Source organism: Perna viridis, chromosome 8 (genome assembly GCF_037379345.1).
Source record: "Perna viridis isolate PV_CMFRI_1.1 ecotype Kerala chromosome 8, ASM3737934v1, whole genome shotgun sequence".
NCBI lineage: Eukaryota > Metazoa > Mollusca > Bivalvia > Mytilida > Mytilidae > Perna > Perna viridis.
This window is the reverse complement of record NC_142452.1, coordinates 25,636,654-25,663,588: the sequence shown is the minus strand read 5'-3', so window position 1 is coordinate 25,663,588 and position 26,935 is coordinate 25,636,654. Positions and strand designations below refer to the sequence as shown.

The window sequence follows — 26,935 nt, the reverse complement described above, 5'->3', positions numbered from 1 at the left end:
GGTATTTTTGTTTTTTTAGGGTATCCTTAACATAATGACCATTTGGAAACATGGCTGCTGTTACTAAAAATAGAACATAAGGGTTGTACAGCAGATGTTTGCATATATCTCCAAAACCATTAGGTTTTGCCAATATCTTTTAATTGCTGAAATAAGCTTATTGTAAGGCCTACAAAAGTCTTCAAGGGATCAAAGTTGTCAGACGACTCCATATAAGGTTATTGCCCTTGAGAGGTGAAAAAGGTCTTTATTTTTTTTTACAGTTTTCAGCCTATATCATTAAAACTATGATAGAATGAAACTTTCAGTTGCTGAAATGATTCTTATTATAAGGCTTACAAAAGTCTCCAGGGATCAAAGTTGTCAGAGGACTCCATATAAAAGTTATTGCTCTTGAAAGGCAAAAAATTACGTTTTTTGCAGTTTTCAGTCAATATCATGCAAACTATAATAGATAGAATGAAACTTTCAATTGATGAAGTGATCCTCATGATAAGTCATACCAAGGCCTTCATGGAGTTAAAATTGTCAGACAACTCCGGTTAGAGTTATTGCCCATGGAAGGCAAAAAAATAACCAGGTGAGCGATTCAGGCTCCAGGGAGCCTCTTGTTTGCATATATCTCCAAAACTGTTAGGTTTGGCCAATATCTTTCAATTGCTGAAATATCCTCATTATAAGGCATTCAAAAGTCTTCAGGGATCAAAGTTGTCAGATGACTCCATGTAATGGTTATTGGCCTTGAGAGGTGAAAATGACATTTTTTTTAGTTTTCAGCCTATATCTTAAAAACTATGCTAGATAGAATGAAACTTTCAATTGCTGAAATGATTCTTATTATAAAGCCTACAAAAGTCTTCAGGGATCAGAGTTGTCAGAGGACTGCATATAAAAGTTATTGCCCTTGGAAGGCTAAAAATTACATTTTTTGCAGTTTTCAGTCAATATCTTGAAAACTATAATAGATAGAATGAAACTTCAAGTTGATGAAATGATCCTCATGATAAGTCCTGCCGAAGTCTGCAAGGAGTCAAAATTGTCAGACAACTTCTTGTTAGAGTTATTGCCCTTGAAAGGCAAAAATTTAAGGATGTTAGCGATTCAGGCTCCTGGGAGCCTCTTGTCACAATTGCCATTGTATGCAAATTAATTTGGTGGGGCATATAAGTTTCAGTCTGTTTGTCTGTTCAACATATTGATGTCAACAACTCCTCCTATAGTACTCAACAGATTCTAATGAAAATTTCAGCATTTCCAGACCGTGGTTACATGCATATTATCAGGAAATTTAAGATTTTACCGAGTAATGTGAAGATATTTCTACGGACCTTAGCATCTTTCGACTTATTGTATGACATATCTTTGTCCATTTCTTCTTGCTCAGTGGATTCTCATGAAACTTTATTCAGTGTTAGATCACTATGAAGAGATATACAAAAGTGTATGTTGTTCTTGTTGTATATAACATATGGTGCAGTTGTGGATGGGTTATTAGTGTCTAATAGTCAGTTGTGAATAGGCCATTGTTTCTGGTGTAACATTCATCAGTAATTCTATTTGATAAATTACTGTGTATTAAGAAATGGTACAGACATTGATCTGAATATATAAAGTTTTATGCTAAACTAAAATAAAATTCACTATGATTCTGCAACATAAATTGTTAAACTTCAAGTTTTTAAGATTGTGTGGATATATTTCAAATATGTAGAAACATGGTAATTACCTGGTCATGATGTTAGATTCTGTTTCTCTAGTTCTGAAATTATTAACAATTATCATTGCAAAATGTGTTAATAACAATTTCTGCTTTAGTAATACATGTTCAGTATTCAGTACATTGTATTTTAACTTCTTTTTTGTTTTCATCAGTTATAAATGTTCAACATTTGCCTTAAAGTTCCTTCCTTCTAAATGAGATTTAGTTTCAAAAGCTTCATTGTGAATTGCTGTATTTTGACACACACCATTATTTCACTGAAAAACTTGCAATAAATTTGTTTTTTAATGATTTATAAGTCTTTTTTTTTAGGATGACAGGAGTTGGAGGTCGTCCAGAAGTCATTATAGAGGGCAGTAACAACATGGATTATGGATGGCAAGAGTATGAGTTTCTCTATAAACCTGGAAATAAGTCCAAGGTGCCTCCTATTGTCGGTGAGTAAGAGCAACCTATACCTAATTCTAATGAAACATTTATTGTTTCATCAAACTTCATTCCAATTAAGGTATGATTTTTGTTGTTAAGTGATATTTAAGATTTTTATTTTCATTCACAGAAAACTCTTGGGTCTTTCTGAGCAATTTTAATTAGGAGTATGATTTTACAATAACATGATGTGTATTTGTTTGGTAAATGCTATGTCAGTTCTGATCTTTAATCTTACATGACATAAAGAAAGCAACACAAATGCCTGCCTGCAACCTAATGGAAAACAAATTATTAGCAGTAAACTGGGAAATTTTCTCCCGTCTTATTTCGTGGTTTCTGCAATCAATCTGCTTTCCTCCAGTTTTGAATTGCCATTGTTCCTCAAATTTTATTTACATGTTCTTCAAAGAAAATTTTTTGAACAGTTTAATCTCAGTTCAAAATAAAACTGCCACTAAAATTTCAATGCTTACAGTGCTTATACAAGCTGCATTGCAGTGAATTACACATCAATAAAAAAAAGCAAACAATTATGTTTCAGTACTTGAGTACAGCTCATGGGTTTATGTTGTTTTCTTTGTATATTCAGCTCCTCATCAGCCTAGGTTAGATTGGCAGCTATGGTTTGCAGCTTTAGGCAGCTATCAACAGAATCCCTGGTTTGTAACCTTGGTGTACCGCCTCCTCACTGGTCAAGAGGAGGTCATAGAGCTAATTGGCAGGAATCCATTCCCTGATGCTCCGCCCAAATACATCAGGGCTAAACTGTACCATTATCATTATACTAGTAGTAATAAAAAATCTAAAAAGTAAGTATTGAACATATTTAAAAAATGGTAAGCTCACAGAAAAATAATTTAGGTTCAGTGGTCAATTTTACTGTAAGTTTTGAAGTGTTAAGTTCGCAATTGCAAGTACTGATGTCACAGTAAAAAATTGCTTTGTGATTTCCAAATTTAAATTCAAATTTTCACATACAACGTTGTGTGAAAGTAAGCACAGGAGTTTGATAGGTTTTATAATTTGTTCCATCTGAAGCTTTGAAATTTCTTTTGGAGTGAAGAAAATTGTCTTTTTCATGAGTGGAAGACAGTGGATAGAACAAAAGACGATGATATAAACTGGGGTTCTTACATTGAATATCCTCTCACAATAATATGGTCTTGATAAAAAGGAATTTATAAAGAAACACCATAATAATACCAATAATTAAAGAACACAGCATTATGATGAACAATTTTTTTTCAAGTACATAAATAACTTATAAGTGATTTGGATTACAAAATTAAACAATGATATTCAGAACTTCAATAGGCCTTTCTTTAAAATATTTCTGATTTTGAATGGGACATTGTCAGTTTGAATTTTGAGAAATGCTGTAGGGCCTATCTTATCACACTCACTGAAGTAGTCATTTATTTTAACCAGTTGTCTCATTCTACATTTTTTATGGTCAAGGGGAGATAATAAATAAAAAGATTAATGAGAGTATTGTGACTGAGTTTTTGTTTTATTATCTATTTGTTTGTAATGCATATCCTAAATAGTGAATTTACTACACCATTGCCCAGAGAAGTTGAGGGGGAACCATGTAAAATTGGCTCACCAAGGGAGATAAATCCATAGAATCTACTGCTGGTATGGTGTTCAGAACTAGGTTGAAATATGACACAACTAACAATATATAGTAACAAAAACCAAACAATGCTCCCTTCTTTTATTTTATATGGTTGTTTAAATTTGTGAAGCATTCTTCATGATATGATATGATACTCACATGTCAGAGCTGAAAACAACATAGAATGTAAACAATGAGAAATCAGTTTAGCAACTTAGAATTTTCTAGATGCTTTAAAAATATTTCACATTTTTTTGGTAATTACTCAATTATTCCTTGATCCTGTCCACATTCATCCTACTAATTAATCCAACAGGTTGCACAATGTTATAAACAATGTAGTAGGGTTAGGACACTGGGCCAAACACAAAATATGTGTCTGTTATTTACCTGTTCTGAATCTTGGTAATAGCTTATTGAGCCATAACTTAATCTATAGGAAATTTTCTAGTGCATCTTTTAATAACTATACTTGTTGTACGTGTGTTTTATTACCTTCCTCAGTGTTCTTAATTATATATTTGTTGTTTATTTGTATCTCTGTACCAAAGATGTTGGTGTTTAGAGAATAAAGGATATATATATGCAAATCTGTTTTGATAAAATATTTTCACTGTTTTAATTTTGGTCACAGGTTATATCATATAAAAAAAGCATTTATAATTAAATTGCTGCAAAAAATTTAGTGTTTACTGTGTCATGAATTTCTTTGACCTCGGGACCTAAAGGGTTCTTATTGATTGTAAAATGTCGTCTATTTCAGGTCTTCCTCAGTAGATTGGTGGAGAAGAGTGGAGAAAGCTGAATACCTACCTATACTCTCTAAGGATACTCCAAGTCTAATGGACTTTATCAAACATAAAGGGGTTTGTTCTTTAAAATTACATGTAGGCTTTGTGATCAAATAATTCCTATTTAAATACAAATTCATACAAAGTTCAGGCACTACCAGTGGTGAGGGTGATACTAGATACAAAATAACCCACAAAATAGATGATGCCTTTTCAGACAACATGTGCTATATTTTTATGTAACAATCCTAAAACCTGTCTAAACCAAACCCTGAATAAGCAAAAAAACTTGTCTAAACCAAACCTTGAATAATCCAAAAACTTGTCTTAACCCTATCCTGAATAATCCAAAAACCTGTCTAAACTGAACCCTGAATAATCCCAAAACCTGTCTAAACCAAACCCTGAATTATCAAAAAAACTTGTCTAAACCAATCCCTGAATAATCCCAAAACCTGTAAACAAAACCCTGATTAGTCTGAAAAACTTCTCTAAACCAACCCTGAATAATCCAAAAACCTGTCTAAACCAAACCTCAAATAATCAGAGAACCTGTCTTAACTGAATCCTCAATAATCTGAAAACTTGTCTAAACCAAACCCTGAATAATCCAAAAACCTGCTTAATCCAGGTACTTCTTGAAGTCCCTTTGTATCAGTTTTAATGTATTTTAACTTGGGTAAACCATATTCCTTTCTAAACCGAACAACTTTAAAGATTTGGTTTAGACAGGTTACATTGTAATACTAGTCATGTGGTTGGTAAGTCTTTCTGATATATAGAAATAAAAATCAGTTTGGTTGGTCTTTGACATGCATGAATCACCTCGGCTCTGAATTTGATAAAGTGTGCTTCTTACATTGTTGAACTGCATCAATGCATTTTTGATATTGATCATAATACAAAATTAAACATGATAATTTTTTACTGCATATATAGTAGTAAAAAATGATGGAAATATTTTCCAGTGCATTTGAATCCTTACAAAAAGACTGGGAGATTTTTTCCTTAGCATTCTAAATCTATACTATACAATGAGTAATAATTGTTTTTGTAATGAATTGATTGTCTCAGTAATTTAAATTATATCTGTATATGATCATTCTATATGATTTCAGTATGAAAAAATCAAGAAGAAACTAAAGAAACCAACACTGATTGGAAACTCAGTACGTTACCTCCGAGAGTTGATCGGCCAGCCAGAGGGCTTCCTGTTTACCATGTCTACGTTATCAACAGCATTAGTCATTAACTTCCTGAGCTGGATACAGATCTTTTAATGTTATTAAGTGTTATTGTTTTATTCAAATTAGTGTCTCAGTTTTTAGTCTTCTGTGTGATCCATATGTCCGGAATACTTTAATGATAAGCTTTTCAAGGCTGACTCCACAAACTTAATTGATGATGTCTTGCATGTTTCCTGTACTGTGCAATCTTTGTGATTGATGAGTAATTATTCAAAGAATCGTTCAGGCTGTCTATTTTATAGATGGAGTTGATTTAATGTTATAGTATTCAGATTCAGCACTAAAAATTAATGAAAAAAATACAAGTAAGATACATTTACCATTTCTGTGTACCCTTTCAAATAATGCAAAACACTTTTAATATACTTCCCAAATTTATTGCATAACAAATGATAAGTTATCTCCCTTTGAAATGTTTCATACTTGAAAGAGATTTATGCAAAAATAAATATATACCTTATTGTGTATAAGTACAGTGAAACTTGTCTTAACCAAACCACTTCTGAACTGTAGAATTTGTTTGATTTATACAGGGGTTAGTTTTACACAGGTTATAATTATGTGTGAACTGGTATGAATGGATTTAAAGGAGTGTATGGTTTAGACAGGTTTTCAGTTCATACATGGTTTGGTTTAGATAGGTTTCATTGTATCTTTTGTCTTTTGCTTACCTTTTATATATAGGCATGATATAATCTGCTATTTGTCCCCTGTGTTATGCAGATCATTGAATTATGAGGTTTATGTCTTTTTGAAATTTTACTCAAAGGTTCAGTTATATATATATATATGGTTGTTATATTTACCTCTCTTTGTAGTATTCTATAGTGAAACCATCAATAACATTTTTTTTTTATCAAAAAGATTTTTTTTTTAGAATACTTTGTTTTGGTTATGGTTATGACAGTCATCACAATAAAAACTTTAAAACTCAATACAGGTTTCAGCTTATTTTTCAGTATTATCAGGACCATTGGTTGAAGTTTATTTAAATGTTTTTTGGTACTTAAAAGTTTGGTATACAAACATTTGTGGGTGTTCTTTAATGTTCCTGGCCATGTAAAATTGTGTCATTGAATTCATTAGTAATTATCTGGTAAAGTTTTGGACTTTTTATATCATTGTTTTATACATATGTATCAATGGAAATGATAAGGTACAAAAGGGCCATATTTGCCCCCTACTTTAAAAAAAAAGTTTGAAGTTAAAAGATGATTTAAAGGGTTTTAAATTTTCACAATTACATCAATAATCAGTTTTATGGAAGCCTAAAATTTGCTAAAAACAACAAATTTCGGGATATCACATTTTTTAATTATTAAATATGGTTGATTTTCCAAAACCATGCATTACAGAAAAAATGTTCTCCATATCAAATTTGTCGCCTGAATATAGCTGAAATATTGCTGCTCGGGCATTAAACCCCAACAAACAAAAAACATCCAGTCATACACAGGGCCAAATATGGGTCTTACCATACCTCATCTTTCTAAAAATTGATGTAACTATACCTTGAGTACTGTGATTTTCTAATGATGTCCCATGTTAGCTATTAATTGATACTCCACAATACCATGTTTTACTCAAATTCCACCTTTATTTATTTTTATACCTCACATAACTTCATCTACAATACTGTGAACATACATTTATTTATGGGTAAAAATTTTTGTGGTTCTGTGTAACTGGCAATTTTAGCTGCAATCTAAATTTTTTGCGAAATTTTGTATGTGATTACCAATAAACTGCAGAAATCAAAATCAGAAAGTGTAATTTCAAATTATGTTTACCTAAGGTACTTCAAGATTAATTACCCTTTATTTTAGAAGTACTGCTACAGACTACAAGAATTACATGAAGCAAAAAAAAAAAAAAACCACAACAACAACACATTTTTGACATCAAAACCACAAAAACTACCAGATATACTGGATACAAAAAGTGTTAGTTTTTATATTTTTAACTTTATTACAATTTGCAGTTTCTACCTTTTCTTTAGGAGTTTCAATATTTGACTAAACTTCTATGATTCTGAATATTGGTACAGTAAAAAGGTAGCTTTACATGATAAAAAATGGAGATCTTTATTGTAGAGGTGAAGAATGTGAGAGCTTGCTCAATAGTTATTGGATTTTGGAATTTTTATGTTTCTAGACATTCTCAGGAAGAATGGATGTTGTTTAGCATAGGTACTTATATGTATAGTTTCTACTTCAATTTAAATTATTCGTTTGGCAATTGGGTTATTTTTTTCTACAAGCCTTTTTGTATCTATAATTTGTAGTTTAATGTTATGGTGTGTGTCATCTTTATCTATGTGCAATTTACACTAGTTTTACTATGGTAAGGTATTGTATTTTCTTGAATATGAGTGTATATTATAAATATTTGGCCAAAATATTTGTATGCCATTTGCTAAAATATAATTGGTGCATGACAATTAGTAAATTACATGGTAATTGAGTCTCCTGACATTTATAACACCCATATCAGTGTTAGTAGCAGTAGCAGATCCAGATCCTCTTTTTGTTGGAAAATTTTCATATCCATATTTGGGCAAAAATGAGCAAATACGTTTACATGGATTAGTTTTTTTTTCTGGAATCCTTTCAGAACCCACTTACCATAATCTCTTGATCTGCTGCTGTTAGTACAATGTTAGTAGTGTTTTCATAAATACATTGGTTCTCCTTCAGGTATGGTAAATTTGGTAATTTTCACAATTCTAGCTTTGCCTAACATTTTATTACCTAAATTTTACCATATAGAGTGGAGAAAAATAAACCTTTACTGCAGCTATTTTTTTAAAAACAGATTTTAAGTCAATTGATTTTATTTAATATGGATGTTTGCATGGGGAATTATATCTAATGTTATTGTATGTAAATATGCATGTACATGTATATTTCCATATTGTAGTGTTGGCTTAATCAACTATATTGCTTGAAAGTTAGTTTAATTTCTTGAATCTTTTTTTAAATTTAGTTTGACTTAGGCAAACCACAAGTGTGATCTCAGAATTTACTTTGAAGTACTCTATACCGGTTGGCATATAGAAATTTAAAAATTGTGCATTTTCAAATGATTTTTAGCTTACCTGGCCATAGGCAAAGTGAGCTATTGCCATCATTTGGCGTCTGTCATCATGGTTAACAATTGTTCATAACTTTTCTCCTGTGAAACTACGAGACCAATTGGAACCAAACTAAGAGTGAAAGTTCCTTGGGTATTCTGCAAAGATCTGGTGTGGGGATTATTGATACATCGAAAAACATGGCGACCATTACTAAAAATAAAAGATGGGTCAGACAGAAGTTTTTCACATGTATCTCCAGAGCTTTTAGTTTTAGGTACATTTTGACGAGGTAAAAGTGTTCAGCATGATCTCTCTCTGGTCAAAATTTTGTTTTAATCTGTTAAGCCATGTTGGAGTTATTGCCCTTTTTCAACATTTCTTTCAAAAATCCTCTCATCTGAAACTTCTAGACCAATCAGAACCAAACTTGGTATGAATGTTTCTTAGGTGTTCTGCATAGAACTGTGGTGAGGATTTTTGACCAGTCAAAAAATGTGGTTGCAAGCTACTACTAAAAATAGAACATAGGGGTCAGACAGAAGTTTTTCTAAAAAACTATAAGGTTTAGCTGAATTCTACCACTTGTCAAAGTGTCATTATAAGACCTACAGAGGTCTGCATTGGGTCTAAGTTGTCAGATGACTCCTTGTTGGATGTATTGTGTTTGAAAGGTGAAAAATTGTGTTTTGAAGTTTTCAGCCAATATCTTGAAAACGAGAAAGATGGAAATAAACTTTCAATTGCTGAAATGGTCCTTATGACAAGGCCTAAAAAGTGTGTAAAGATCAAAGTCGTTGAACAACTCTTAGTTAGAGTTATTGTCCTCAAAAGGCAAAAATTTTGTCTTTAGCAGTTTTCAGCCAATATCTTGAAAACTTTAATAAATAAGAAGAAACTTTCAATTGTTGAAATGATCCTTATGATAAGTCCTACCAAAGTCTTTGGGTCAAAATTATCAGACTACTCCTTTTTAGAGTTACTGCCCTTGAAAGGCAAAAAAGTTTAAGCAGGTAAGCGATTCAGGCTCCTGGGAGCCTCTTGTTTAATTGATAGGGGTTGTAGTATATCCTTTGAAAGACCTGGTGTTTTACATTTAGACTTAGTTATAATGGATTTGTGCACTGAAATAAGGCAGTAAAGGCGCTTTAAATTGCACCATGGATGACTTATATGTAAGTACAAAAAATTGCTCCAGCAGTAATGCTAAAAATTAAAGAATTTTTTTTTTATCATTTGGATTTTTAAGTTGCAACATTTTTCACAATGATAAAAATTTTATGGTAATGTCTGAATATACAGTTGACATTTTGGTAAAATAGAACTACATCTGAAATGGATGTTTCTGTCAAAATGGACTGTTATTCATTTTTTTGTACAATTCTTATCCAATATGAGTAGTAAATCTTTTGAGAAAGAAATGTTTGTTATTTTTGTCAACAATGTGCAATTTGATTTACTTTGTAGAATTGTTACTGCTTAGTATTACATATATTTGCATGTGATATTTTTATATTGTCATTTGAGACTAGAATTAGATTCTCGCTTAAAATTATTGTAAAAACCAATAGTATATTGTTGAAAAGTGTGTCCTTAATTGTACTTGTTTCCTAGCAAGTTTTCTGTAGTTAACATGCACCTTCATCAGTTGAAAGTAAAATTGAATGTTTACTGTGACAAAATATTTTTTAATTATGTTTTTTTCTATATTCTGACCTAAATCTGAATAATACTTAGTCATTTAAATATATAACTAAAAGAGCTATGAATGTTTTTTGCTTTACCAATAGATAGTTTAATTGCCTCTCTAGAATAGTCATTTGTGACTGATGAAAATGGCTGTAGTTTTTTTAGTGGACACAATACAGTTTTTATGTGTTGTTTTTATTATGGTATCAAATATATGTTTGTGTTCCCACTTTCAGTGTTGAATTAATGAGGTAGACCTAGGGTAAGGGACATAACTTTTGAAATCAGTGATATGCTTGCATCGTAGTCTAAAATTATAGATTTATGGGTTGAAATTTTTACTATAACTTTTTCACCTATCTCCTTGTTCTTGACCGAGTTATTGTTCTTTATTTCTTGTGATATCTAACCAAATTTTTAGCGCCATCTGGTGGATAGAACTTTTTTTGAGTTGCGTATGACCACAATTCGGGCAAATATTCAAGAAGAATTCTCCTTTTGCATTCAAGGTTATTTTTCAGTGAAGCAAAAATGGCCAAGTAGTTCTGATTGGCCTTAAGTCCTGAGGTAGAAAAGCAAACTGGAATTTGATTATGATATGTTATATTACGATAATAATCTTGGGTGTTGGTGTAAAGAAAAAGGTGATATTAATTACTCACCAGATATAGCACTGAAACTGTATTGAGAATACTGCTACTTTGTCAGTCTATCATTATGATCTCTCTTCCCTTACATGTTGTGCCATGAATGTTGAAATATATACTATAGTTAATGAATAATGATATATTATCCAGTTTGAAATAAAGGCTTCCAAAGCTTTGTAAATTATATTTAATGCCTTCTTCTTGGGTGGGTAGCATATCAGAATTTTTCTTTACATGTCTTATTCCACTTGACTTGAACTGGCTTGGGTTTCTCTAATGGAGAATTTCCTTATATCCTTGAGTTCTTCTTCAAATCTTTGGTAATTGGACTAATTGGTCAAAATTTGGGTTGAGGAAGGATTTGAGGAAAATCTCAATTAGTGATTTTTATTGAAACTGGGCACAGAATACTGTAAAACCAGGTTTAGAACAATGGCTATTTGATTAAGAGCTGTGTTGTGAGTACATAATGTGCCCTTCCCCACCTGCAAGTGAAGCAAGTAAATGTCATAACTTGTGACTTTTTATGAGCAATTCGGGGACTAGTTTTAGAAAAGCAGAGGACGCTTACCCTACTGGTGCACCTGGTCCATGCTCCCAATTTTTAGTGGAGTCTGAGTTGCTCATTTACTTTTGTTACTTTGTATGTATGATTTTAGTTACTCTATGTTCTTTGTTGTGTATGTCTGTTTTCCGTGTCTGGTCTTTGTCCCTGGATTACATTCTTTTGATTACCGCTATAACTTTTTTCCCTTGATTACTCTTGTGAACAAACAAAATGACTTTCATCAAAATAGATACAGACATTGAGATCATAACTAACAACTCTGTTGAGTTTAAAATAATTCCAATAAATTCTTCTATATCATATCATGTACAATGTATTTAGGATTGATACATTTTAGGGATTATGAATTTGTGGGGAATGGTCCAATTGAAAAGTTCTTTTATTGCCCATTAGTCAATAATAAATATTCATTTAAAGTATATAAAATAACTTCAAGGGGACAAATGTACCCTGCAGCACTTTATCAAACATGGAAACCCAACAAAAGCTTATGGCCATGTGATTCCAGAATAGGTATATAAGGCCATTCACCCCCACAGCTTAATCTGTCAAATTAAAACACGAACTCTATAAGTAAAATGTTTATTGTTGGCACATTAGGGTAAACAAACAGGTCCAATACAAATTCATTGGCCAGTGGAATTAATAACAAAAATACAAAGACTGAAGATACATGTGCACTTAATACCCAATTCAGAGTTATTGTTCTGCAGACCTTTTCACAAAAAATGTATTTTAAGTTGTGAAGTCACAATGCTTTTTTCTATTGTGACATCATAATTTACAATCATTTTTACTCTAAAAAGTTCTTCTGAAACTGATGCCTGAACCCTTTCCTAAAAAAATATTCAAAATAACTTTTCATGATATCAAACACCTTATTTATTTCTACCACAGTTAAGTAAGTTTTTTTATCGGAAGTTACACGTTTTAACATGAAATGATGATCATATTTCACCAGAAATAAAATATGGTTGTACATAATGTTTTTACTTATTGGCAACTCCGCTCTAAAATAAACAAACAAAAAAGTTCATTGTGCACCACTTATAGTCAATATTTTAATCAAAGATTTTCTGTCGCAAGGTTGATACTTTCTCCAAACATATGTGATGTTTGGCATTGGGAGGCTTTTCTAAAATCATGAAGATGTGGTTTTTTTTCTTATGAATTAAAATTTGTGAATACATTTGTTTTAACTGGTACCATGAACTCTTGCCCTGTTTTGCTTAAGGAGGACAATAGACCAGTTGTTTGTAACCTGATAATAAACAGTTGACATGTAGTTGGACAATTTTTTTTAACCTTGGAAAAAAAAAATTCAGGCCACTTCAAATTAATTTCTTGTTCTAAGGGCAATATCTAGAAAATTTGCAATTAGCAAGTGATGATATTTTTCATTTGTGTTTTTTAGACAGTTTTAATTTTATTTAAGTAGTGAAAGCTAGTTAGGCATTTTGACTGTTTGACAGATTTGTGAAATAATACAGGAACAATGAGGCTCAAAAAAACAAGTAAATAATACACACAGGAAAAAAGTATTGCAACACTTCTTTTATCAAGGGAAGGCAAGTTAACAAGTACAAAATGGTTCAACATGACATAAAGGACTGAAAACTACAAGAATTAAAAGCAGAATTTGGTTGAATGAAGAGGTCCACAGTAACTTTTAACAGATGTGATTTACCTGACATAGAAAGTTTGTGTATTGCAATACTTTTTCCAGGTGTTACATAAAAGGAAACCTCAACAAATGAAAAAAAAACAAGTGCATTTAGGTCAAATAAAAAATGATCAACATTTACATTATCAAAACATCTAATGATCTGGCAGGAGTTTTGTGACCTGCACAATTATATAAACATAATAGAAAAATTACATGATGTTCAATGCATTCGCATACTCCACTCGTGATCAATAAACATGAAAAGTTGAACAGTTAACAGATAGTATACGGGCTGAAAACAAAGAAAGGGGGTGATATTACAATTCACAATGACAGAGCATATACTAACTATACAGAATTCTTTCAGTGAAAGCTGAGAACTGTGAACAGACAGACAGACTGGTGAATGAACAAGATGATTGAAGTATTAGCCCCTTCAACTGTGGAAAATGAGATAACCAAAAATCACTTGGACTGCTTGATTATGTGTTTATCTCTGTATTGAAAAATACAAAAGAAGTATTTACAAGTATGTGATTGTGTATAATATCAGGCCAATAGCCAGGGTGAAAAGATGGGATTCAGATGTCTAAAACCATTTCTTGGTCATGAAAATGCATAACAAAATTGTTTCTTGTGTATGCAGCAAGAATATTCTAACTTAAATCCATGGGAGATAACTCAATCCAAAACTTGAAAAAAAAAGTAATTTATTTCAACTTTGCATTACAAAAAATTAGCTCAATGAATCTAAGTATCATATTAATATCAAGAATTCTTGTGTTCTAAATCAAAGCATCAATTAAAAGGAATGTTCTAGTCAAAGCCAATGAATAGTTCAATCTTAAACTTTTATCATAAAAAATTATCTCCCTTTCATCAACACTATAATTCAGAAAACAAGATTTGCAAGTGATTATCCTTCCAACCCGTAAATTAAACCCAAGATAAATTTGGTCAATTGAATATTTTATCTACGTAGGATAAAAAAACCCCATTAAACTATCAATTTCCCTTCTCGTCAAATTCTAATGACATTATACTTTTACCATCATCAAACAGAATTTTCAAAGGTCATGACCTTAAAAAGCCCTTTAGCTTTCAGCCTGTAGTCTGAAGTAAGAAGTGAATGAATATATTTACATAATGATCACATCATATAACAAGTAAAAAATTGAAACTATAAAGTGAAAGACTGTGTACATTTACATAGCTTTTTCTTTATATGTATCGATACAGTGTACATTTTGATATGTTATATATGTACAAGATGTATTTTATAAAAAGCATACAACTTATTTTCATGTATTATCAACTGTTAAAGGATTGATAATTCAGAATTTACTGCAAAATTAGTTACTGACAAATTGATCTAGCAGTGATTTGATTCATGCAATACCAGGTTAAATGTCAAAAGTATAAAAAATGTGGATGGAATCCTGTACTAATATTTACATGGCATAAATTATTACATGAAATATATTACAACTTTGGCTTGATTTCATGATTCATGAAAAATACATTTCATAGAATTTGACCAATTTGATAAAAAAAAAAGTGATATCTTATATACATGTGCATGTATTTTTTAACACTACCATTTCTACATACTGTAAATTCAGGAATTATTGCATGAAATTATCATTTCAGTTTTGTAAATTTAGACCAAAACCAAAATTTTTATTCTAATGTTGGCAATAATCAGAAAAATGGCAGTTTAATATAAAAAGTTAAAATATTGCAATTTCAACAGTGTTCTTTTTTTCTGCAATAATAGCATTCCAATAATTTCTGCACATACAATATCATATTTGCAATAACTTGCAATAATTTTGTTCTGGTTTACTGAACCTACAGGTATAACATTACAATATCATATGCTATAAACCAACTTCAATTTTTTTATAACGAAGAAAACAAACAGGGCTCGTCATGTAATCCTATGAATTCATGAGAATGGGTCCCTAGCTCCAATTCAAAAACATAGGTGTTTACAAACTTATTCCTAATTTCTTTACATCAATGAAAACAAATAGGGATTGTCATGTGATCCTGTGAATTCATGAGAATGGGTCCCTAGCTCCAATTCAAAAACATAGGTGTTTACAAACTTATTCCTAATTTCTTTACATCAATGAAAACAAATAGGGATTGTCATGTGATCATGTGAATTCATGAGAATGGGTCCCTGGCTCCAATTCAAAAACATAGGTGTTTACAAACTTATTCCTAATTTCTTTACATCAATGAAAACAAATAGGGCTTGTCATGTGATCCTGTGAATTCACAAGAATGGGTCGCTAGCTCCCATTCAAAACATAGGTAGTGGTTGGTTATGGAGTAAAGGACTACTGTCTTATCAACAAAACCTATTATGGAAAAATATGGTAATAAAAATATGACACTTAACTATTTCCACACTACAATAAATTTTTTGATAACACAAAATAGAAAATTCTGATAACTATGCATCAAATTGATGCAAACTAAAAACAAGTTTTCAGTCTTCAGTTTTGGGTGTTTTAAACGATAGAAATTCCTGATGAATAAAAAATCAAGTACAAGACTACAAGATCTATATATTGTGAAATATACTGTAAATAACATTAATGAGAATCTTGTTAAAAACCACCAAAAAAAAATGCAAAAAATGTCAACAAGTTGGTTTATAGTTAAGTTTACTACTGAATTTTGGCTGTGTACAGAACATATAGGGTCCTGGTTTAATATAGACATGTACCAAGTTTCATGCAAATCATGCATGTACCTCAATGAACCTTAACCTTACAATCCGAAATTTGATGTTGTGGTACCTTGGGGTAACTCATAACCAGCTCAAACAGCATATGGGTTTTGATCTTTAAACTTTTTACAGAAATATCAGCATGTCAGAGTAGGATTTAAAGAAACTGGGTCACTGGAGTTTAGCCTTCAGATGTACTCCAAGAAACTGATCAATGAGTCTCTTACTGCCTCACTGGGTAAACATGACACCATACAGAGTAAGTAAACCATTCACATGTATGAAGACCTTGGCTATACTTCATTGAGATATTTGGTAGGACACATAGCCTGTTTATTGTTCGCTGCTCTTACTAGTACCATACCATGATTATTTTCCTCCCCAATTTGGAGCACGATCTGAAAAAAGTGAAAATGCTTTATGATTATTTCCCCTTTGACCATAGTTACTTTAGTGTAAAACAATTGGGTATGTAATAACAGATGAATAGATAGATTGCCTGCTTTGTCTTGTTAGGAAAGTTGCTAGAGAATCTAGTCCATGATTGAAGTTGGCTTGTGCATTCACTTTTCAATAGGAGTCTTTTTTTCGTATTTATATTCTGAGCTTTCTTTCCTGTTTCTATATACAGTTTATCATTTCCACTCCTTTCACAATATCAATTCAGATACAGCTTAAACCACAAAAATACACAATAAATTCTATTCTTGAAGTCTTTTTGGGGGGTGAGGGATTCTCAAAATATTGTTATCGTATTCGAAATCTTGAGTTTTACTATACCTGATCTTTATGAAGTTTCATATCTATATCCCCATCTGTCAAATGCATAGCATGTGTTACTTGGTACACCCTTTGATTTTTCAGTAAGGTTATGACATATTTGGCGGGAAAATATCCTGATCTTCCATTACATTTACCCTGAAATAAATTTCCAAATAAGAATCTTAAATAACCTGAATAATCTTGAAGTTAAGTTATCCCACTTTGTAAACAGCCATCAATAATTGTCTTGTTTCATGTCCATTTTCACAAGTTGCCTGAACTTTTCATGTAATTAAGTTTCGTCAAAATCAATTACATTGTAAGTGCACTTTCCAGGGATGTGAACAGAAGGAAGAAGAGATTAATCATAAAACTGACCAAAAGACAGAAAGAAACAGGCAGAGAAACAAAAAGATGATTCCCATTTAGCCCCTGAAAACTTCCTTTGCAAGGTGTTTTAAAGATTATCAGTTGATTACTACCAACAGAACATTTTGTTTTTTAATTTCATTCAATTCAAAAGGAAGTCGAATTATCTTAATATTTGACAGCCTAAAACTGGGTATATATATTCAAGTAAAACAAACAGACCAAATAAGGTAGCCCCTAGCCATGCATTACCATTTAAACATACTAGATTTTTCCATAGAAATGGAAGACAAAGATGGACACATGCACTGAGATATTGCCATTTTACAAAACTTACCTTCCACCAATCAGGATCTGAGCTATCTGTGACCTTGACCCTTGACCCTGCCCTAAAATATAAAATAGATATATAGTTTAATATAAAGAGATATGGATCAAAATAAATAGTATACAAGGACAAAATTAAGCATGGCATTCACTTTTTGCATAAAAAATGCCTCTTTGATCGTAATCTTCAAAATTGACCTTAATTGATATAAGATAGGGTGAAAGATATTCATAAAAACTAAGTATATGGCAAGTTTTGTCAAAATCTGTCACAGACTGACAAAAAGGAAGAAGGAAAAGACACATACAGTAGTGTTATTATAACACAACTTCCTTCTATCAAAATTTTCAGTTTTCATTAAATAACAGACTTTTAATTTATACTAAGCAATTAAATAGACATTAACTGTGTATTGACTTGATATAAAAACAATACATGGATGAGGCTAAGAAGTGTGCCAAATTTGTATATAGTTTTTATTTTCAGACAATATACTATAGTTTTCTTATTATCCAAACTTCATTATTGTTTTTTATCTGTTTTAATTTTTATACGACATGTTTATTATACTTCTTCTGCACCAAAAGCCCATATAACATCTTTTTTTGTTAAAGTTTACATGGAATTTTCAGTCTTAAGTTACCAGAGATCCATTTGCCTAAATTTATGCAGAATAGTTATCATTCTTTTCTTCACCCAAGATAATTAAAATCATTTGCTGAAAATTAACTGAAATCAATACCAGCCTTTTTGTTGCCTAAAAACCTGAAATAGTCTGAAATAGTTGCCTTATATTACCTAAAATCCATTTAATCCTTTTGCCTTTGTTTTACAAATGTGTTTGAAAGTTACTAAAGATCCACATTATTATTTTCCATGCATTCAAATTTGTTCTAAAGTTACCATGTAACTTTAGATTCATATGGTTCTTTTGTGCATAAAAGAATGCAATTGCCTAAAGCAACTTATAATCCATATCATCCTTTTTGTCTAGGAATGCCATTGCCTAAAGTTATTTGAGATCCATATCAACCATTTTTTGCTGAAGTATGTAGTTGCCTAAAGTTACCTGAGATCCATATCATCCTTTTCTTTGCCTTTAAAATGATACAGTACAACATATAAATTATCTTTATCTTTGTCCTGTTTGTTCTTCCTACTTGGTTTCTGAAAAGTTAATTGTCAGTCCCTGTAAGAATCAGGCAGTACATGAAACATAGTATGAAAAAACCCATCATTTTGATAGTGTAATTTGACTATTTGCACCACCAGAATCAAGGAAAACAGACAAAATTTTCCATATCATGCTGGACCATTGAGTTACAATTTCATTAAAATGCACTGAAAATGAACATTTCAAGGGCAGATAACTTTGTCAAAAACCTCATTTTTCTAAGATTCTATTGAAAAATTCTGAGCAAATCCAAAGATATAGAGATCAAATAATGGTCTTTTCAAATTGAGGAAGGAAGAATCCTTGAATGATATTTTATTTTCAGGGTTTTGACCTACATGTTCCTGGTTTTTCCCATTTTGCCTGATTCTTACAAACATTTACACTTAAATCCTGAAATTACTTCATGTTTTATGTACCAAACTATAGTAAAAAACTGGTTTTTTTGTTTTACTTGAATCTTTTTACACAAACCATGTTAGAAAAAATTGTGGCTAATAGTATTAGTATCAAGAAAAAAATATTTTGCATACCATTTTTAATTTTTATCTCTCATTTGCTAGTCTAAGCACATAACATGCTGGTGTGCCCCCCACCCCCCACCCCTTCCTCTTTTTGGCAATAGTTGAGCTGGTTATACACCAACTGGTGCAGGAAGTTGATATCAGAGAGCAACCTAAAATCACTTACAGTGTATACTCCATCCATATGAAGCCACACACCCAATTTTGAAATATCAATTCATCCATTGGGAGCAGTGATAAATGCAACAGAATTTGGATGTACGGACAGAATGACGGATGGACAAGTAGAGATATAAATAGTACAACCAATGTGACATAAACAGTTTGTATGGATTTGATAAAGATCATTGATGGACAACAGTATACATAATAACATGTCAATCATAAAAGCAAGCAGATCTAAAATAAAAGATTTAAAAACGACTATAAGGATTGTCAAAATCTAAAATATAAAACTCACTGGTGATTCCTTTGGTGATGGTGACAGTCCTCCACTTTCAATCTCGAGTGAACTGGCTTTGATAGAGGCAGCAAACTTTTTCCGAAGATTAGAGGCAGATAGTGAATACTTTTCATCAGGACTTCTTGAACCTGTCCAAAAATTGTTAGTAAGAAAAGGGGTAATTTGGTATATCCAGCATTCCAACGATGCATTCGTTATATCATGCAAACATGTAAAGCTTCCATATTGTCATGCTTTTCCTAATTCCTTTTTCACTATGGATTTCATCACAGACAGAGACTTACTGTTACAAGAATATTAGTATCATTTTCCAGACATAGAATGCTTAAAATAATTTTAAAATTGTAAGAGACTTTTATGAACAGATTTTGAAAATCTATGAAGAAAAGGCATTGGAAAGCAAGTAAAAAATAGACAAATGAACAACAAAAAAATGGTTACCAGCTAGTATAAACCAAATAGGCATCTGATTGAGAAATCAAAAGTACACAGGACAAGAAATTTCAGTCTTGTTAAAGTTTTCATAGGGCTGGAAAATAAATTTTTTTCTATTGAAGTATACATTTAGTCATAAGAAAATGCAACATATTAAGCATTACAAAATCAATTCCTCAAAGTAATCATTAATGTTTAGTTAGAGGACAAAATGGTTATTACAGAAATGAATTAGAGCTTACCAATTACAATGTACTAGTAAGGAGCCACCCATCTAAGAATTGTGATGGGGAGATTTACGAGTTGAACAATTTATACGTTTAGTTATGTCATTCAGATTTGTTAAATGGTATATAAATTAAACAATTATTTAGAGAATCCTTCTGCTGATTAAGAAAAGTCTTTAAAAATGAAAGGGAACAGAATTTCTATTAGATAACTCTTTTTTTGCTGACACTTGAAACTTTTATAAACTTAACTATCTTTTACTTGAAGACTTCCATTGAAAAGGATATTGTTCATTCCATAATTAAAACACCTCAGGCTAGCTCACATAAAAAGTAAACTTACTTATTCTAATGAATTACCTAATACTAATTTTGCACGATTCTTAGGTGGCCTGATATTTAATAGAAAAAAAAGGCATGTATTTAAGGTTAATCGCCCCATAAATATAGGAAACTTAAGATACTATTTTTCTAAAATCTTCTAATTGATGGGAAAAAGCTACTTATTACAGGTTTCATGCTACTTTTCTGAAATCTTCTGATAATTATAGCACAAAAGGTAAGCCTTAAACTTTAATCACCTCGTAAACATGTGTTAGTAAAAGAACTACTTTTTTTCTTCGTTGTTTCATCAATGGCAAGCAAATGTTTCGATGGTTCAGGTGCATCCAGGGAAAAACTTTTCATGCGAGCATTCAACTTTTTTCTTCTTGCTTTTGGACTGTGACCAACTGAAAATACAAACACTTTTAGAGGCATATGTTTATATAAACATTGTTAAACAAAACTGTTGACAATTAAAACATGTCACAAAAACTAAGGTAGGTTGATTCTTCTTCCTCTTTTGGAAAATTTTGAGGGGGCCAATTCCCCTTTGAGTTTTCAAAGGCAAACACATATGCAATAGTTTTATGTAAAATTTTAAACCCATTTTTCTTCTTGCAGAAAAATCAAACCCTTAAATAGCACTTTTTCCAATGGCCCTGACAGTGTAGTAGAATAAGACTGGCTTGTCCTTTATAATTAAGATTCAGATAGTTGTAAATATTACTCTCTATTATCTTGGAAAATCCCAGAACCTGGCAAAATCCTTCCACACAACCCTTGAACCTGGTAACATCCTTCTACACAACCCCTGAACCTGGCAACATCTCTCCAATTCTATCTCAACTTTATACAAACACTTCCTAAATCTATTCTTGTTTCTGTAAAGTGTGTTCTATAGTATAGACATAGCATTCTTTTTAAAACACCTTTGAGTACTTTTATCAAACACATGTTTAAGCACTATTACTCGATTGACATTTACAGAGTTTTGCAGCTGCTGACCGATTTCTATGATTACCACAGTTATGTTCCCCCCATAGACTTTATTTTGGCATTGAATGTGTCATTTATATTGGAATAGTTGTCAAGTTTGTGTTGTAGCTTGATTTTCATAGCATCCATTACATAATGGATAAATATAATGGCGCAAGAACATGTGCTGAATTTTCTGTTGCATGTTAGATAAGATATGGAGTAAATGTTGAAAAGGCCAATACAAATCTTCAAATAGTCTGTTATTGATAGATTGATTGTAGTTAAACATGCTATGGCATATATTTCATACATCTGTTGTTAAAAAGATCCTGCTTTGTATTTGTTTGAAAATGTTGAGCTAGATTTTTAAAGTGGTAGCTCACAGAAGTAAAAGCCAAAATGTAGGAATGCCATCTGCTCGGATATTATTTTGACTCCAAGCTAACCAGTCATCACTCCATCTCTAGTTCATATGCTTGATAGGAAGCTTCAACTTCAAGCTGCCACAACACTAGCAAGTAGTTAAAGTAGGTATATTCATTTTCATGGTGTAATAATTTCGCTGTTTTTTTTTATGGCCAAATGCATGGGAAAAAAATAGGATAAAAATTCATTTCATTTAACCCTTTATTTATGCTTAAGAAATGTAGATGAACTATCTTGCATTCTTTCCTTTCACATAACCATGAAGTGTGAAAGCAAATGTTTACATAGGTGGGAATTTTTTTTCCTAAGTTTAAATACAAGTACTCAGGTCGTGTAGTACTCTTCATTTTCACAGCTGCAACTATAAATATTTTGATAACTGAAATTTTAAGTGTAAAAAGCACATTTTAAAATTTTTATCAATTTCTTAAAACAGTTATGTAAAAATTCATGCAAGAATCAGGCAGGTCCTGTGATATCAGTCATACATACGAAGGAAAATAGAGGGTGCTTATATCAGTGACACATAAAAAAAAATGGTGAGAGTGGGGCTTTTTATTGCACCTTATAACTATGTCTATATACCTAATACCATAAATCCAGAATAATAAAACTGCTTCAAAAATTAGAAAAGTGGATAAAATTTTTCTTTTACAGTTTTGTTGCAGTGTAAAATAATAACAGTGCACTGAATTGACAAAAACTTTGATTTACAAATTCTGCTCAAACAAGTGAAAATGCTCTGCACAGCCTCACATTTTCTTGTGGTTTTAAGCCTCATCCTTTTATAAAAAATAAAGCCTTATATTGCATGATAATTAGCCATCTGAACTAGTGAGAAAAATCATGAAAATCCATGGACAGACATAACAGGGTTTTGGGAACTGCAGGGAATAAAAATAAAACCCAAAGCTTTGATTAAAATGCACCCATGAGAACCCTTACCTAGTTCACACCATGGTCAGGTGAAATTGAAAAAAAATCATTCACATCAGATTTTTCCTGAGGAAAATTTTAAACTCAGAATAGTACAATTTTAGATTTTTCACAAGGGTACTTCAGCAAGCATTTCAACTCTGAAAGTTGAACAATAATTAGATACAAAACACATATAAAAGAGAATCAAGTTTTGCCAACAAAAATGTCAAAACTCAGAAAATATGGTGGAAAAAAGGTGGAAATTGAATAACTGTTTAAGAGTTAAAATTTAAGATGTATATTTAATCCACTCACTGGAAATGGGATAATGATCCATACCCTACTGTGTAGATGTATAAATTACTCAGAATTTTAATCTCTTGTCAGACCTAATGATAACCACATAATGAAACCCAACAACAAGTACTGAGGAGTTATTGCTACCAATGAACTTGTTAAATTTGCTCAGTGACAAACACCCATTGAGTAGACTGTATGTTGGCATTGATATATGTTGTTTTTGGAACAGTTTTTGTCACTGCCTAGATTACATAACAATTACATTTGTTCAAATGCTTCCAGGTGTTTAAGAACTTATTTTGTCAAGTGCCATTCAGAAAGAATACACAAAAATATCTTCAGTATGGTTTTCTAGGGTTGTATTTCAGGACAAGGACAAATCTGCTAGACCATTGATAAAGGTATTTGTGAATACAAAAAGGTACAGTGCTATGATTAAGAAAAGTACTGGTACCACGTTTTGGGCTGGTATTTAAGTAACTGTCTTTGTAAGAATCATGCAAAATCTGAAAAAAGTAATACACCCAAAAAAAGGCCTCATATTTTTATTTTTGTAATTAAGTTGTTTTATGGGTCTATATTATGAAATGTGTAATTATCAATTCAATCTAATCAACATTGAAAAATGAATAGATTCTATTATATTTGAGTGTCATTTACAGAGTTATCTCCCTTAATTTTGAAATCTACAGTGTATTCTATATAATTTTTATCTCCTAAGAACACAGGTTATATGAAAAACTGAATGTTAATATCTATTTACTATGCAATTCAAACAAAATATCAAAAATAAAAATATGCAGGCTTTTCATCCATGTATCACATTCTGCATGATCCTTAGCTGGAGTGCTACTTAAAACCATATTACAATTGGATACAATGTTTTTCAAGTACAGGCACTTGATAGTTTTGTTATTTTGATTAAAAATGAGCCCATTCAATGAAAATATCACAAAAGAATGCATAATACAAGTTGACTTGGGTGAAAGTAGAGGGAAACTGTTACCCAAGTCAATTTATTTATAAGGTGTTGGTATTATGATATTTTCAATGAATGGGCATAGAAACTGACAAGAATACATTTTTTTAATCAAATTAACAAAACCATCTATGCCCCGTGCAAAATTAGAACCCTACATAGAATGAGGGAGGCACTATACTACCCACTAATTGAGTGGGGGCACAATATCATTTAATGAGCCTCAAGATGTGATTTCTCAGCCTGGTACTTTGTTCACTTCTTGGGAATGTATTTTTTCGGCAAGTCGTAACCTAATAAATATTGGGGGTACATATTTGTCAGTTCAGTATTGGTTTTCAGTTCCGTATCTGCTTATGATGCGTTTCTGTCCCCAATGCCATATTTTCCCAGTGTGTTGAAAATACAGCAATTTTTTTATTTTATTTTTTTTTTTTTGCGGCTGCTTTTAAAACAAGGAAAAAAATCACCAAGTACAAAACTATTAGAAATATTGTGTACATTTGTAGAGTAATTTAATAACTTGCAAATGCAATATATAAACTTTGAGGACTACTTTCTTACAATGTTAATGCAATAGTCCTTTTATTGTATAGCAAAGCTTCACATTTTGATTGAAATGCCTTCTTGGCGGAGAATTGGAAGCATTACTTGCACTAGTGCAATATGGTAATTTATTGCCTCTCACTTTCTATTGCTGTCTCTGGTAAATACCAAGGAGTTGTACAATTATGTTAAATATCCAGGCAAATTATGAACAATATCATACGTTTATGTAAGCTGTCTCAAGAAAATAACAAATATGATTTTACGAGGCTAGTAAACAAAGTGGAATTTGGCAAGTTTAGCGGTTACAGTAAGAGAAGAATCCTAATGGTAAGAATCCAGATTTTAAAAGGGGAAGTCCTCTTTAATGAGAACAAAACTCAAAATTGGTTTTTTAAAAAAATCTCAACTTGAGATTTTTCTAAACTCCTAAATTTTTTTCCTAGAAATGTAGACATATGAGATGGATAAAAATCAATATGAGACTTTTTTGTAAAACCAAGCACCCATCAGAAATAAAAAAGAAAACAGAGGTAAATTGTTTTTATTGATTCAAAAATGTAACAAAAATAAAGTCAGGGTCAACAACAATTTGGCTACTCTATTACTAAAGTATTTTCTGACAAATACTTAAGACTAGAATACAATGCCCGAGGGGCAAGAGCTACAAATATATCACAGTTTTAGGTTTTGGGGTCAAATATACATATAATGATAAGCCATGGTTGCTTTGATGTTTTCATCTACAGTTCAATAAAAAACATATATATATATATACTTTAGCATCAACAAAGTCAATGATTTGAAAAAAATGGTAGAACAGAAAATTTAAAGGTCCATGTATTTTATGTATTTTATTCTAATCTTGTTTTCCCAAATCAAATGGTGGCTTTTTAGCATTTTATTTCAAAGGTTTTACTTAACAATTTCCACTGTAGAAAATCTCTTTTTGTAATGAAGTGGGCAGAAAAAAATTGTCAAGTATAATGTGTATTATATTTTTCTGACTCGCAAAATGGTGATCATAACATATACACATCATTAGTTTGTAGTTTTCCATACCTGATCAATTATTCTCATTAGTGATAACAAAAATTAGCATCATCAAAGCTATTAAAAAGTACCTGCTGACAAAGCCCAAAGTAATGTGATAGATGAATCCATTGCAAATTACAAGTGTGTAAGCAGCTGGTGCAATATACATTGGAATCAAAATCATCTATATTTACAATTAAAAATTCATGAATTTGGGAATATAAATCTACATCAATATGAACAATAATTAGTACAACTGATTTACTAAAAATCCTTCCCAAAGGCTCTAAAAATAGGGAAGGTCTACTTCACAGAAGGAAAAAATTGTATTAACTAAATCTGAATGAAAAACAAGCATACTAAAGGCCAAAATAAAAAGTATCCTAGATTCTCATCCCCTGCCAACCCAATTTTTTCACCCTTCTGAAATTTTTTTTTGGGTTAATTTGTTTCCAAATTTTGGTAAATTTCTTTCAATCTGACAGCATTTTTCACTTAAATTGATTTAAAAAAAAAATAAATAAATAAACAAATTTCCCTGCCCACCTCTAATTTTGAAAAATGTTGGAAGAGAATATAGGAATTTGTTCATGATAGCCACAAGCAATTCAAAAGTAGGTGAAAATGTTGTCAATTTAAATGGCTGTGTATTTGACTGGCAGGTTTTTTTTAAATTAGAAATAATGAGATGTATATATACATTAAGCAAAACAAAGTTGCAAAGAAAAAATAACAATGCTTTCTAAAGTGTGACGGGAAATAGCCAACATACATCTCTGGCAGCAATTTCAAAATAAAAATGATAACAAAGGCTTCAGCAAATTTGTTGCACCTCCGCCACAGGAAGTCATCCAATTACACGGGAACTTCATATGAAAGACTAATGGATAATAATGGTCATCAATGTCAAAATGGAATATAAATAAAATTTACAACAATGCTATAAACATGAG

At 31.3% G+C, this 26,935-nt stretch overlaps 2 protein-coding genes across 3 annotated transcripts in view; one reads left to right on the top strand and one right to left on the bottom strand.

Moving 5' to 3' along the window:
• LOC148609982 (lipase maturation factor 2-like) overlaps positions 1 to 11,392 on the top strand; it is a 49,113-nt gene extending 37,721 nt beyond the window's left edge. For both annotated transcript variants that reach the window (XM_088541717.1, XM_088541716.1), the window contains exons 13-16: positions 2,033 to 2,157; positions 2,742 to 2,961; positions 4,534 to 4,636; positions 5,680 to 11,392. In XM_088541717.1, the coding sequence (XP_088397843.1) occupies positions 2,033 to 2,157; positions 2,742 to 2,961; positions 4,534 to 4,636; positions 5,680 to 5,841 (610 nt within the window). In that variant the 3' untranslated portion in view covers positions 5,842 to 11,392. The remainder of the gene's footprint in view (positions 1 to 2,032; positions 2,158 to 2,741; positions 2,962 to 4,533; positions 4,637 to 5,679) is intronic.
• A 3,767-nt stretch (positions 11,393 to 15,159) lies between these two features.
• Positions 15,160 to 26,935, bottom strand: part of LOC148609979 (uncharacterized) — a 163,968-nt gene continuing 152,192 nt past the window's right edge. The window contains exons 14-19 of the mRNA XM_088541715.1: positions 21,058 to 21,207; positions 19,812 to 19,942; positions 18,723 to 18,820; positions 17,663 to 17,714; positions 16,975 to 17,112; positions 15,160 to 16,592 (exon numbers count right to left, since the gene is read on the bottom strand). Of these exons, the coding sequence (XP_088397841.1) occupies positions 16,488 to 16,592; positions 16,975 to 17,112; positions 17,663 to 17,714; positions 18,723 to 18,820; positions 19,812 to 19,942; positions 21,058 to 21,207 (674 nt within the window). The 3' untranslated portion in view covers positions 15,160 to 16,487. The remainder of the gene's footprint in view (positions 16,593 to 16,974; positions 17,113 to 17,662; positions 17,715 to 18,722; positions 18,821 to 19,811; positions 19,943 to 21,057; positions 21,208 to 26,935) is intronic.